The 15,487-nt window shown below is 41.3% G+C and overlaps 1 protein-coding gene across 1 annotated transcript in view; it reads right to left on the reverse strand.

Moving 5' to 3' along the window:
* Positions 1-15,487, reverse strand: part of DNAI3 (dynein axonemal intermediate chain 3) — a 136,124-nt gene that overhangs the window by 12,312 nt on the left and 108,325 nt on the right. The window contains exons 17-20 of the mRNA XM_073593617.1: positions 15,186-15,316; positions 11,066-11,129; positions 3,417-3,547; positions 2,981-3,185 (exon numbers count right to left, since the gene is read on the reverse strand). Of these exons, the coding sequence (XP_073449718.1) occupies positions 2,981-3,185; positions 3,417-3,547; positions 11,066-11,129; positions 15,186-15,316 (531 nt within the window). The remainder of the gene's footprint in view (positions 1-2,980; positions 3,186-3,416; positions 3,548-11,065; positions 11,130-15,185; positions 15,317-15,487) is intronic.

Genomic DNA, 15,487 nt, shown 5'->3' on the forward strand with positions numbered 1-15,487 from the left:
GTTTGTAGACGCTATAACTTTTGCGCAAACCCATTAATATACACTTATTGGGATTTTTTTTACCAAAAATATGTAGCAGAATACATATGGGCCTAAACTGATGAAGAAATTAGATTTTTAATTTTTTTTTTAATTGGATATGTTTTATAGCAGAAAGTAAAAAATATATATTTTTTTTCAAAATTGTCACTCTTTTGTTTTTAGCGCAAAAAATAAAAACCACAGATGTGATCAAATACCACCAAAAGAAAGCTTTATTTGTGGGAAAAAAAGGACATCAATTTTATTTGGTTACAGAGATGCACGACCGCGTAATTGTCAGTTAAAGTAACGCAATGCCGTATCGCAAAAAATGGCCTGGTCATGAAGAAGGGTGGCCCTTCCGGAGCTGAAGGGGTTAATAGATCATTTAGCTCCACACACTAGCCTCATTTATTTACTGTATACTATTATCAAGACTATCTTTATTATCTACCATCTGTGTACGATATGATTGGGGAGATTTCCCTTCACTTCCTGTCCCATAGGAAGATTTCCCCTCTATTCCTGTTCTGGTAGCAATCCAAAATGTAGGATTTTGCTTTCACTTTCACTCTTGGTTATTACGGTAATCAGAACAAATAGAGAGGGTGAATCTCTATAACTGGGGGCCAAGACAGCAATAAAAACCTGACAGGGATTTTAATCCCTCTCCACTCTATTCATAACCAAAAAAGTATAATTAACAATAGGCATAACTTTTTTTTTTTTTTTAACTGTTCATATCAAAAGTGTTTGAAAGTACTTCTAAGGGCAAATTCACATGGGCGCACCGGCCTGTAGAACCTGAAGAGTCATTTGTTTGTGTTTCTGGAGCAGTGTGCAGACAGCTTATGTTCATCAATAGACGCAGCAGCTGTATGGACTTATCCGCATATCCAGGTTTGACAGGTGTGCAGGGATGGGTGTGTGGCCCCAAACCCAGACAGCGTTCATTCAGGGTCATGTATATACATACACACATACATACTGTATGTATAATGATTGTCATATAATCAACAAATAATTCCTTCTTTTTTTCTGTTATGTTTCACCTTTTTTTTATATTTTTTAGGTTGTTTTTCTAAACTTATTTGTTTGGCCCTGTCAGAACATTCTAAAGAATACTTAACATCTTCTTTCTTTCCGATTTTAAAAAGAGACCCTGTCACCAAAAAATGTAGGTAAAAGCACAGAGAAAGCAAGTATTTTAAATGCATAGTTGGGGTGTTTTTCCTTTCCATTTCCATAAATTACCTTTTATTTCATTTTAATTAAATTTTATTTATTTGAGCTTGCTAGCAAATTTCACTACTATTAGCACAGTCCTCTACCTCCTTGCACATCATAGCCCTCTTTTCTTCTGGGAGTGTCTAATTACTGTCTGTGCTGGCCCAGCTCCTCCCTTTCCAATTATCTACTTAAAGGAGAAGTCCAGCCTGAGCTTGTTTGGCTAGGCTTCTCCTATGGGTCACAGTTCGTCTTGCACTCCTGTGACCCGTTTTCAGCAGAGAGCGGGCTGAAGTCCGCTCTCTGCTGATGTCACTGGAATCAGTCCAGGCACCGCGTCATCCCGTCTCTGGGAGTCTGGATCCACCAGGTGCCTGGACTGATAGCAGTCTCAGCCTCTCAGCAAGCCGCTGAGAAGGGGCATGCTTGAAAGTCCTGCCTACAACTGTGGTCATTAAGCCTACCATCAGCCTGTTCTGTAAAGGTAAGCAAATTAGAGGGGGGAGGGTAGTGTGTGGTGTGCAGAGGTAGGCAGAGAAGGAATTACAGTTTGGGGTGCACAGGTGAGCAAGCCCCAGTCCATGGTGTGCAGCCAGTGAGGAGATGATATGCTGTAACCTCTAGCAACCAATCATTAAGCAGTAATGATGTGCAGTAACCAATCAGTGAGCAGTATTGATGTGCAGTAATCTCCAGCAACCAATCAACAAGCAGAAATCATGTGCTGCAACCTCTAGCAACTAATCAGTGAGCCGAAATGTTTGCTGTAACCTCTAGCAACCAGACAGAGAGCGGTAATGATACACTGTAACCTCTGGCAACCAATCGCAATCACTGTCTGATCTGATTCAGTAAACTGATTTTGAGTCTAGCTGCTATTTATTGTATGTCTCAAAACAGGTGGAGAGCAAAACTGCATGGGGGGGCCCCAAGAAAATTTTTGCCCAGGGTCCAATCAATATTAAAGATGGCTCTGCAGCAGGGGAGTGAAGTACAATTTTATAGAGTGTCACTTAAGTAACAGCTCTGAGTCGGCTGGGGCCGCGGTCATCACATCCAAGATGGCAGCACTCAGCAGCAATCTCAGGGATTTTCGATGTCTACACAAGGGAGGCTTTTACAAGTTAATAATCACATGTATAAAATGTTAAATGCACATGTTTTCATACAGAAAGATTGTTGTTGAAATGAATGGTCTGGTGACAGGGTCTCTTTAAAGCAAACATCCACATATGCATAGACTTACCTTTCTTTCACTGCCACACCACTCTGTTCAGCCATCAGGAGTAAAAACAAAGCTCTGTGTATAGTATGAATTGCTGGAGTTGTAGCTTACACAGGGCTATGCATTGGGCGCTGATTGGCCCAGTTCTGTCCACTAGAATGAGTCACATTCTCTCCATATCTGGGAGTACCAGACAGTTCCTTTGGCTCCTGTCGCTGAATGGAGCAGTGGAGGAGCAAGAAAAAAAATAAGGTAAGTATGTGCTGCTTGGGGGTGGATACCTGTTGCTTTGCTGTGAATGGATTTTCTTTAAAATAAGCACAAGAGGTCTCTGGCTCTGCATTATGTGTTTTAAAGGTGATAATGGAGACCCTGCTAGTATCATGAAAGGATTAAGAAAATAAATATCCTGAGATCAGAGAGAATTTATCATAATAACGCGACTTAGCTATCCCTAGTTCTGTCATCTCTGGAAACCATAGTGGTGGTCATCGCCAATCCCCTTACCAGAGACAATCCATGGTTTGATGTAGGTGATGGACGCTGCTGAGATGTTCTGCGTTTGTGAAGGCTCATGTGTCTTCTCTAACAGGTCCCATATCTCCACATTTCCATCTTCCTTTCCAATGAAGAAGACACCACTCCTAGAGAGAGACCAGTGGGCTGCAGTGTACCTCCTCTCAGAGCAACTTGACTGGAGAATCGGCCCACCCTAAAAAGCAACAAGACATGCTGATCATAAAAATGATTTAACAATTTTATTTTTACACACACTCCATTAAATCTTAATTAGACAAATGGGCCTCATATACAAACACATACAACAAGGTCTTTAGTCTTCATAATCAGAATAGGAAAGTGGTTAAAACACCTGTCAGTTTTTTTGTGGGGGTCAGTGGGGCTGAAAAGCAGTGCACCAATAGAAAGATAATGTACTACTTACAGTGACACCTTCTTTCCATATGGAAAAATTCCAACCTCCAACAGAGAGAACAATGTCCTTCAAGAATGGAGATCTCTGCACAGTGTGAACAAGGCCATCATGTGCGGCATGGGTCTGCGTAGGTTTAGAGCCTGGTGATGCCAAGTAAACCGAGAAAAACTTGTTTAGAAAACATTCTACATTTCATTTACATGAAGGCAAAGATGTGGTTTACTAAATGTTGTCTACAAAACATTTTGGAGATGTGAATTTTTAGTAAACCACGTTGTATATACTATATGGCTAAAAGTACAGTATGTGGACACCCTGCAATTTATTAAAATCAGGTGTTTCCAGTGAAGGGTACTGTCAAAGCTATAGAAAGACATTTTAGATAAACGTGCATTTCCAACTTTATTGCAATAGTTTGAGGAAGACACTCCAACTCCAAATAAAGAATAAGGCTGTTATAGCTGCAAAGCTCTGCTCTGGAATCCCCCTGAGGAAGACACGTGACCAGGTGTCGACACGCGTCAGGGAGGGGCAAGGACAGTGACGGCTTCTGTACCCAACGAGGAGTTACCAGCCTGTGGGGAGATATCGGCTTGTGAGGCCGGGGGAAAGATCAGACAACAACATTGACTGTCAAAGCCTGGTGCGCTGGAAGAACCAAGAGAGTGAGTACGCAATCTGCATATGTTTTAATAAAGTTTGCGTTTTTAAAAGTATAAGCACTATTGGATTCTTTTTCCACCCATATGCACCCTGATGACACTGGACACTTGAATGCAATCTTTTGAAGGAATAAAGAGCTGGGAGATCTAGATTCTGCTAGCAAGCACAGGAGGGGTACAAACACGCTGTTTGACCTAACTTAATTTTGAGGTCAGACATCTTGAGGTGAGAGCACACCTAAAAAGGGAGGGAGCACTAGTGTGGTGGCACATCACATTTTTTGGAGCATTTGGAGGATATTAAACCTTATTTGTGGATGGTGACTGGCTGGTGGGATCACGCCACACAAGAGTTATATGGACTGCTAATAAAAGGACTTTATATAAACACCATTGAATGCATGTTATGTTGGTTTTAACACAGGAGTTTTTCTATACATGGTATGATTTGTCATATATTGTTTTTTGCACTCAGTTATATTTAGGTTTGTAAGTTAAACCCATATATTGATTGGATTCGTTTATGCAAATTTTTATGGGATTGTGAACAGTGCCAGCATCTATTTTAGCTCACTGTGAACACACATAGCAGCTCGCAAGGTTTTCTTTTATCTGTTTATCAATTCCATATTAATACTCAGTATGTTCAACAAGCTCATACTGCATAGACATGATGGTCAGGTGTCCACACACTTTTGACCGTATAGTGTACAACCCCAATTCCAAAGTTGGGATGCTGTGAAAAATCTAAAAAATAGAGTGGAATGATCTGCAAATTTCAAACCCATATTTTATTTACAATAGAAAATAGAAAACATATTACATGTTTAAACTGAGAAGATGTATTATTTTAAGAAAAAAATAAGGTTATTTTGAAAGTGATGGTAGCAACACTTCTCCAGTTGAGAGAGGGCAACAAAAAGCTGGCAAAGTAAGTGGTACTAATAAGAAAGAGCTGGAAGAACATTTTGAAACGAATTAGGTTAATTGGCAAAAGGTCAGTATCATTATTGAGTCTCAAAAGAGCATTTTAGAGAGTCAGTGTCTCAGAAATAAAGATGGGCAGAGGTTCACCAATTTAAAAATTGTCAAACTATTTCAGAATAATGTTCCATAACGTAAAATTGTAAAGACTTAAAATTTACCATCATCCACAGTACATAATATCATCAAAAGATTCCAAGAATCTGTAGAAATTTCTGCATGCAAGGGTCAAGGCCCCAAAACACAATATTGTATGTCTGTAATCAGATGGGACTGCATTAAAAATAGGCATGATCCTGTGATGGACATCACTGCATGAACTCAGGAATATGTACAAAAATCACTGTCTGTGACCACGATTTGTCCTGCCTTCCAAACATGCAAGGGAAAGCTCTATCATGCACCAAAGAAGCCATTTCTGAACATGATCCAAAAATGCCGCCATCTTCTCTGGGCAAAAGCTCATTTGAAACGGTCTGTTACAAAGTGGAAAACTGTTCTTTGAGCAGATAAATGGAAATTTTACATTTTTTTGGCAACTATAGGGGCCGCATCTTCTGGACTACAAAGGAGAGGGACCTTCCTGCTGGTTATCAGCGCTCAGTTCAAAAGCTTTCATCTCTGATGGTATGGGGGTGCATTAGTGCGTATGGAATGGACAGCTTGCACATCTGGAAAGGCAACATCAATCCCGAAAGATATTTCTACGTTTTAGAGCAGCATATGCTCCCATCCAGATAATGTCTTTTTTCAGAGAAGGTCTTGCATATTTCAGCAGGACAATGCTAAACCACATACTGTAGTTATGGCAACACCATGGTTTCGAAGAAGAAGAGTCCGGGTGCTTAACTGACCTGCCCACGGTCCAGACCTTTCGCCAATTGAAAATATTTAGTGCACCTTGAAATTAAAAATATGACAAAGATGACCCAGGACTATTGAGCAATAGAAAGGCAAAAAAGGGACAACATTCCTCTCCCAAAACTCCAGCAACTGGTCTCCTCAGTTCCCAGATGTTCACAGAATGTTGTTAAAAGAAGAGGGGATACTACACCATAGTAAACATGGCCCTGTCCCTTGTTTCATTATTCTGAAATTGTTCAATAATTTTTAGATGTAGCTTTTCACAGATTGGTGAACCTCTGCCCATCTTTACTTCTGAGACACTCTGACTCTCTAAGATGCCCTTTTTATACCCAATCATGCTACTGACTTGTTGCCACTTAACCTAATTAGCTGAATTTTTTTCTTTCAGCTTTTCCTTGTTAGTTCCCCTTTCTTTGCTAGCTTTTTGTTTCCCTATCTCAACTTTTTTGAGACGTGTTGCTGTCATCAAATTCAAAATTGCCTATTTTTTTTGTTAAAATCGTACATTTTCTCAGTTTAAACATTTTATATGTTTTCTATTGTAAATAAAATATGAGTTTTGGAATCATTGCATTTGCAATGATTTTACACAGCATCCCGACTTTTTTGGAATTGGAGTTTTATGTTCTAAAATGAAAATTATTAATTCTTGTAGGATATCATGAACTGAAAGGTAAAGAAGTCAGATTACAGTCTGGTCTTAAAGGATAAGTTCCCCTTTTGTAACATGTTGCATGTTACACCCATATTAAGGGTGTAACATGTAACATGTTACAAATCCAGTGGCCCCCACACCTCCCCGGCTCTCAGATGTGGCAGGGGGCAGGGAGTCTTCTCCCCCCACTCTCTGTTACACACTGCACACCGGGCCGCACAACTCATTCACCAAGATTTGTGAAAACTACAAAGGTGCGGCAGTCTTTGCGTCGATGCTTCCTGCTAGTGTGTAACTGCTTGTCCGTATGATGTATGGCCAAACAGAACCTGCAAGAGCCCTGCATTGCACCCATGATCTGCCGATCATGGGTGACCGTGCAATGCTTTCCAGGCTTGCAATAAGGCCCCTTTCACACTGGGGCGGTGGGGGCGTCGGCGGTACAACAGCGCTATTTTTAGCGCTTCTGTACCGTCGTTCTTGCAGCGGTATTCGGCCGCTAGCGGTTTGGTTTTAACCCCCGCTGGCGGCCGAAAAAGGGTTAAATCCGCTCGTACCGCGTATTACCGCGGTATAGCCGCGCTGTCCCATTGATTTCAATGGGCAGGAGCGGTGAAGGAGCGGTGAATACACCGCTCCTTCACCGCTCCAAAAAAGCGGTTTGCAGGACTTTTTTCACCGCCCTGCCTGCGCACCGCTTCAGTGTGAAAGCCCTCGGGCTTTCACACTGAACAAACAGCGGAGGCTGTTTAGGGGCGGTTTTCAGGTGGTATTTTTAGCGCAATACCGCCTGAAAACCGCTCCTGTGTGAAAGGGGCCTAAAAAATAAATAGTTGTGCTCATAAGTTTACATACCCTGGCAGAATTTAATGATTTTTTGGCCATTTTTCAGAGAATAGGAATGATAACACAAAAACTTTTCTTTCACTCATGGTTAGTGTTTGGCTGAAGCCATTTATTATCAATCAACTGTGTTTACTCATTAAATCACAAAGAGAACAAAAACTACCCACATGACCCTGATCAAAAGTTTACATACCCTGGTGATTTTGGCCTGATAACATGCACATGAGTTGACACAAAGGGGTTTGAATGGCTATTCAAAGTAACCATCCTCACCTGTGATCTGTTTGCTTGTAATTAGTGTGTGTGTCTAAAAGGTCAATGAGTTTCTGGACTCCTGACAGACCCTTGCATCTTTCATCAAGTGCTGCACTGACGTTTCTGGATTCTGAGTAATGGGGAAAGCAAAAGAATTGTCAAAGGATTTGTGGGAAAAGGTAGTTGAAATGTATAAAACAGCAAAAGGATATAAAAAGAAATCCAATGAATTGACAATGCCAATCAGCAGTGTTCAAAATGAGGGGTTCTGTTGAAACCAAACCACGGTCAGGTAGACCAACAAAAATTTCAGCCACAACTGCCAGGAAAATTGTTCGTGATGCAAAGAAAAACCCACAAATAACTTCAGGTGAAATACAGGACTCTCTGAAAACATGTGATGTGGCTATTTCAAGACGCACAATAAGGAGGAACTTGAAGAAAGATGGGCTGCATGGTCAAGTTGCCAGAAGAAAGCCATTACTACACAAATGCCACAAAGTATCCCGCTTACAGTACGCCAAACAGCACAGAGACCAGCCTCAAACCTTCTGGAACAAAGTTTTTGGAGTGATGAGACCAAAATGTAGCTTTTTGGCCACAACCATAAACGCTACATTTGGAGAGGAGTCAACAAGGCCTATGATGAAAGGTACACCATTCCTACTATGAAACACGGAGGTGGATCGCTGATGTTTTGGGCATGTGTGAGTTACAAAGGCACAGGAAATTTGGTCAAAATTGATGGCAAGATGAATGCAGTATGTTATAAAAAAATACTGGAGGAACATTTGCATTCATCAGCCAGGAAGCTGCGCATTGGATGTACTTGGACATTCCAACATGACAATAATCCAAAACACAAGGCCAAGTCAACCTGTCATTGGCTACAGCAGAATAAAGTGAAGGTTCTGGAGTGGCCACCTCAGTCTCCTGACCTCAATATCATTGAGCCACTCTGGGGAGATCTCAAACGTGCAGTTCATGCAAGACAGCCCAAGAATTTACAGGAACTGGAGGCTTTTTGCCAAGAAGAATGGAGAGCTTTACCATCTGAGAAGATAAAGAGCCTCATCCACAAATACCAAAAAAGACTTCAAGCTTTCATTGATGTTAAAGGGGGTCATACATGGTATTGCGAACTGGGGTATGTAAAAATTTGATCAGGGTCATTTGGGTAGTTTCTGTTCTCATTATGATTTAAAAAGAGTAAACACAGTTGATTGATAATAAATGGCTTCAGCCAAACACTAACCATGAGTGAAAGAAAAGTTTTTGTGTTATCATTCATATTCTCTGAAAAATGGCCAAGAAATCATAAATTCTGCCAGGGTATGTAAACTTATGAGCACAACTGTAAGTGCACATTTTTTTACCTGCAAAAAGATGTGCATTCATTATTTTTTTAAAGGGCAAACTTATCCTTTAAAACCTTGAGCCTTGATAGGGTAGGAAACTGGGATATAACCTTGCTAATTAGTTTTTGAGGGTGCAGATTCCAGATCTGACATCTTTACAAAGGATAAACCTGCTGATCTGTAACAAGGAGGCAGCCAATGCGGTGCTGGGACACCTGGTATGTACCAACTTGTTCCAGGCCAATGACTCATCAAGGATGAAGATGACAAGCTTGTGAAGTGCAAACGCACAGGATGATCCTCAACAGATCTGTTACAGACTGAGCGGCAGCCGGGTTACAGAGTTACATAGGTTGAAAAAAGACACAAGTCCATCAAGTTCAACCATAAAAATAAAAATAAATAAAAAATAATATAATAAAATACCATAAAACCAATCCTATACCCACAGTTGATCCAGAGGAAGGCGAAAAACCCCAGCAAAGCATGATCCAGGCCTTTCTTAAAGCAATCTACTGAGCTGGCCAGAACCACCTCTGGAGGGAATCTATTCCACATTTTCACAGCTATTACTGTGTAGAAACTTTTCCGTATTTGGAGATTAAATCTCTTTTCCTCTAGATGTAAAGAGTGTCCCCTTGTCCTCTGTGATGACCGTAAAGTGAATGACTCAACACCAAGTTCACTATATGGACCCCTTATATATTTATACATGTTGATCATATCCCCCCTTTAATCTCCTCTTCTCAAGAGAGAATAAATTCAGTTCCTCTAATCTTTCCTCATAGCTGAGCTCCTCCATGCCTCTTATCACTTTGGTTGCTCTTCTCTGCACTTTCTCCAGTTCCCTGATATCCTTTTTGAGAACTGGTGTCCAAAACTGAACTGTATATTCCAGATGAGGTCTTACTAATGATTTGTACAGGGGCAAAATGATATCTCTCTCTCTGGAGTCCATACCTCTCTTAATACAAGAAAGGATTTTGCTCGCTTTGGAAACCGCAGCTTGGCATTGCATGCTATTATTGAGCTTATGATCTACAAAAAAACCCAGATTCTTCTCCACTACAGATAGCCCCAGTTGTACTCCCCCTAGTATGTATGACGCATGCATATTCTTAGCCCCCAAGTGCATAACTTTACATTTATCAACATTAAACCTCATCTGCCACACAGTCGCCCAATTAGACAGTGCATTGAGGTTGGCTTGTAAATTGGAGACATCCTGTAAGGACGTTATTCCAATGCATAGCTTGGTGTCATCTGCAAAGACTGAAATGGTACTTTTAATCCCAGAAACGATATAATTTATAAAGATATCAAAAAGGTAAAGGATTCCAAAGCTGGCCATACACTAGTAGATTTTCAAACAGACTTTTGAACATTTGTACACACTTTTTCAGCAGTACATTGACGAAAAACGTTTGCTTTCAACAGATTTTTGGAATGAATGGACTTTGCAAAACAAAGGCCACATACACTGTTAGAAATGTATTTGCTCAGGATTTTTTTTTTTAAACCTGCTTCTTTGAATGTTCTTGGTACTGAGACCATTGATTTAACCCTACTAATGATTAGAAAATGTAATGAATAAAAATATTCACATAAAATTCTATTAGTGTACGGCCAGCTTTAGTGTTTCAAAAAAGAGCTTTTTCTTTAATTCAACAGCATCCAATCATATCCTCTAATTTAAGCTGCCATATACCCTGTTTCCCCCAGGAAAATAAGACCTAGCGTAATTGTCGGTGATGGCTGCAATATAAGCCCTTCCCCGTAAGTAAGCCCTAGTTAAAGTCCTTGTAGGTCTTATTTTCAGGGTAGGGTTTATTTTCGGGGAAACAGGGTAGGGCTTATTTGGGGGGTAGGGCTTATATTGCAGCCATCACTGACAATCACGCTAGGTCTTATTTTCGGGGAAACAGGGTAGCATCAGGAATGTGATTGTTTGCTGCAGAAACAATTCATTCTTTTGACACTTTTGATAAGTCACTTTTGTCTGATGTGTGATAACATAGGGATCACTCTTACTGATAAACCTTCCCGTATCTCCATCTTTCTCCATCTTCCAGTCTGTATACACTAATTCACCATCCTGCAACACAAGAAGAACACCATTATGTCTCTAGGGCTCACCTGGCATTAGAAAGTAACATATGGAAAACAGACATTGGCTAATGACATTATTCTGGGGAATCCTTCTGTCTACAGGGAGGCTGTGTGCACACTGATGGACATCATATGACTACATTATTATAGTTAGAATTTACCAGAATGAACAGTGTATTGTCAGGAAGCACATATTGTAAGCTAAGACTGTAATGTTTAACTTGAACTATAACTGCACCTTTGATGCAATAACACTTATATTGAACTGCTTTCTGCAACTTATACTTTCTCGTCCCAGATCCAGCAAGATATTGCCCATGAAGCATTGAAGCCCCTTGTCAAAATCTTTTCAGCTGGACCCACACATGTGCAGTACACTCTCTATTCAATCCTATGGAGACTTGGTAGATTTAAAGTGAGCCTGTGCTTAATGCCCCTGTCCCCCCAAGTAGCATGATCCCGACCCGGCAACACTATCAGCACATTCTCAAATTTCAGTGCCTCCTCCAAGTGAGTCACCAGGCCCTTCTAAAAAGACCAGCCTTCTTCTTGGCTCTCTCCAGCAATGGGCCTCCCCTGGATCTCTTCCTTGGCACAGCTTCCATCAGACCAGACATATATAAAGACATATAGACATAAACCTCCTACTGGATTGGCTAAAGGAAATATAACTATTCATTCCTTTTGTTTATGAAATCCCATAGTGTGACCAGTGATATGAGTGTCATCTACTACCGACAGTGAGAATTCACATGCCAACTTGCAGTGGTTGTGAAGGCTGGAGGTTTTTTACCTTCATGCATCCTGCCATGACCCCCCCCCCCCCCCCAATACTCACCTAAGCCCAATTCCAATCCAGCGATGTGCACGAGAGCCTCGGCTGTCTCAGGACTCCCTCTCCGCATTGGCTGAGACAGCACCGGGAGCCATTGGCTCCGACTGCTGTCAATCACAGCCAATGAGGAGAGAGCGGGCTGAGCCGTGGCTCTGTGTGTAGAGCAAGGCTCCGGAGTGAGCACGCACCAGTGCTAGTCAAGGGGGAGGAGCCAGAAGCACCAGCGGGAGGCCCAAGAAGGAGGATCCAGGCAAGTATAAACTGTTTGATATTTTTTTTAAAAAGCCAAACCTTTAATATCACTATAAGCTTAGGGAAAAAAACAGGCAAAAAACTATACAATCAGCCTGAGTTAACTACAGCTCAGCCAAAAACTAAATTGACATAGTAGCCATCGTATAGGACAAGAAGGCTACAACACGCTAGCTGTTTTAACATAGTCACAAATACAGAACGACTCTGTAAATATAACCTCTTTGTTTTCTTGCCTTGTTCTTGAAGAGCCACCAGCACAGGCCTTGGCCAGAGTAAACATTGCTCTGTTTACATTCAGCTTGTGGCAGTCTGAACTATAACTGCAGACAGGACTAAAAAAGGAGAGCATCTGTTTCACATATGTGTTTGGTTCAACTCTCCACTGCCACAATGATTCCTTTGCACTGCATTTGTATAATCACTGGAGATCACAAGCTACTAGAAGCAGCCCATAGGTATACAGTAAAGCCTTGGATTGCGAGCATAATTTGTTCCAGAAGCATGCTTGTAATCCAAAGCACTTGTATATCAAAGCAAATTCCCCCATAAGAAATAATGGAAACTCGGATGATTCGTTCCACAACCATTTATTCATAAGTCCTTAAGTTTATAGTCTATATAAAAAGATTATAGCCATGTGATGTTGTGTAACCATAAAATGTCCATTTACAAATGGAAGCCTCAAGGGGATTAGAAGCAAAATCCAGCAGAAGCTACAGAGTATAAAAGAGAAGAGCAGCGCCTCTAAGTGTAGCAATATGTTTACATTTAATGAAGGTACAACATTTAGCAACTCATATGGTTGATGATTAAAAGAGGCACATCTAAGTATTCAGGCATCCGGGGTAAAGCTGCCCACATAGACCATCCCCCACACCTGCCGGCTCCCACTGCTGTCAGTCTGCAGTCGTGACCGGGAAGACTACCCTGCAGTAGAGCGATCTGAAAGCGAGGCTTGAATCGCTCATGGAACGCAGCGTGAAAGGGAGGACATCAATGGCGGTGCGGGGGATGGTCTATGTGGACAGCTTTACCCTGGATGCCTGCATACTTGGATGTGCCTGTTGTAATCATTAACTATGTGCGTTTCTAAATGTTGTACCTTCATTAAATGTAACTGTATTGCTACACTTAGAAGTGCCTCTGCTCTCTTTTATACTCAGTTCTGACATGATGCTAATTGTATATCAAGACATCGCTTGTATATCAAGTCAAAATTTATTTAAAAAGTTAGCCCGTCTTGCAAAACGCTCTCAAACCAAGTTACTCTCAAACCAAGGTTTTACTGTATTTAGCTTGCCAAATTCACCCCCCCCCCCTCCCCCCAATATACATTTGCAGGCAGCCAATTGAGAAATGAAAATTGCATATCTAAAAGGGACCCAAGATTCCTTTCTTGTTCTCAGTCTTGGTCTGCAGATGTGCCCTCTGCTCTAAAGCTGAACCCACGCAGAGGCTTCCGGTTTCTGGCAGATTGTAATCTCCAATGGTTGCAAAAGTCCATTCCACCACAGATAAATCATCATTTATGGCTCCCAGGTGTGAACCATTATATCATACAAGTATGTGGAGGCAATTCCTTTTGTTTGCTCACCTTGTCTGCAGATATAGGGCATACACAGATAAGCTGAATTAAAACAAAGCAATGATTACGCTGGCCTAGACAGAGAAAAAGGTAGAGAAACATGGAACCAACATTGTTGACCTCTTTCGGAGAATGCTTCCTGGAGGTTATGGTGACCCACCGAATTCAATACTTTGGGTCACCGACTCACAAGTAGGTAAAGACTTCTGACTTTAATCTTCCTGATCTGCTAACTTGTTCTGGGTCAGTTAATCAGAAAAGTACTGAAGCTAGAGGATCAGAATAATAAGCAGGTAACTAGCATTGCTGGATTTTAAGTTTAAATCAGCTAAATACATTCCAGGTGCATCAAAACAAAAAGGTGAGCACATCCTAGGTATAAATGCCTATTCTCTGCCAGCATGCTGTAGAGAAAGACCTTTGCTCTCTGTGTGGAAGCAGAGATCTCTCTACAGAGGTACAACAAGATGATGAGTCAAAGCTGTGGATTGGGTTCTGACTAGTTTTGACTTAGCAAGAGGCATGTTAGATCTCTCCAGAGAGACCACTGTTTTCATACAGAGAGCAACCCAGATAGCAAGCATAATTTGCCACAAATTTGTGGCAGTGTTGAATTAGAAGTCTGTTAACTTGCTGCACATTTTCACTGGTAAGTTCACCTAAGTACACTTAAGTACAGTGCTCTGTAAGTACACTTGCAGAGCACTTGAAGCACAAATTCTAGTTGACACTTTTCCAATTTGTAGCAAATTTGCGTGGCAAGTCTCTAGCAAGAGCAAAGTTGCAGTGGTGAGTCTACAGCAAGAGCTCTGCAAGTCTACAGCATGAAAACTCAGCCACAGTGACCCCCTGTGGTGAGAGGACTATTGCACAACAAAACTGAACCAGAACTTGCAGCAGACTTGCAGAATGTTTGCAAAGAAAGTTGATCTGGAGTCATGCAATGTGGACTTGCTGAAATTGTGCAACAAACTTGTGAAGCCTAGCAAGTCTAGCAATAGCTTAGCAAGTCATTTTGAAACTTGCAGCACAATTGCTTGCTATCTGGGAAGAGTCCTTCCCTGCAGCATGCTGGCAGGGGACAGGGTTTTCTACTCAAGCTGTGGCTACTTTTTGCACACCTTTTGTTTTGATGCCGGAATATATTTTGCTGATTTAAAGTGAAAGGTCCTTTGGGCTTTAACTTCAGAGCTGGCAGAAAAGGCACCTGGTAAATTTTTATTTGTAGGACTGCAATTGATACAGATACTTTGTTAGGTGGACTGGCAAAGAGTACATTGTTCCTTTTCTAGTTAGGATGTTTATTTCTTTGTGTATTTGGCTGGGATTGAGTGAAAGCTACTGTGCGAACCTTCGAGAGAACTTACTTCGGTTGCAGCAAAATAATTGGTGTTGATATCATCCAGAACCTTGGCGTTTTTGGCTGAAGTCGCTCTTAAACTGCTGTAATTAATTCCTCCCTCAGACTTCTCCTCCTTGACCTGGATCTGCAGCTTGTCTACACATTGTGGGGAGGAAGACGAATATAAAAGTTATATTGCAGATGTGTGAGGAATGTGAATAGCCATGCAGACGGCCAGGCGGTGGAATGAGGTAGCCACAAATCCCTGTATCAGTGCAAACAAGGAATTACTTCATTTGTTTCCATCTGGAGTATTTCTACTTTCCA

The sequence above is a fragment of the Aquarana catesbeiana genome, linkage group LG07, assembly GCF_042186555.1.
Source record: "Aquarana catesbeiana isolate 2022-GZ linkage group LG07, ASM4218655v1, whole genome shotgun sequence".
NCBI lineage: Eukaryota > Metazoa > Chordata > Amphibia > Anura > Ranidae > Aquarana > Aquarana catesbeiana.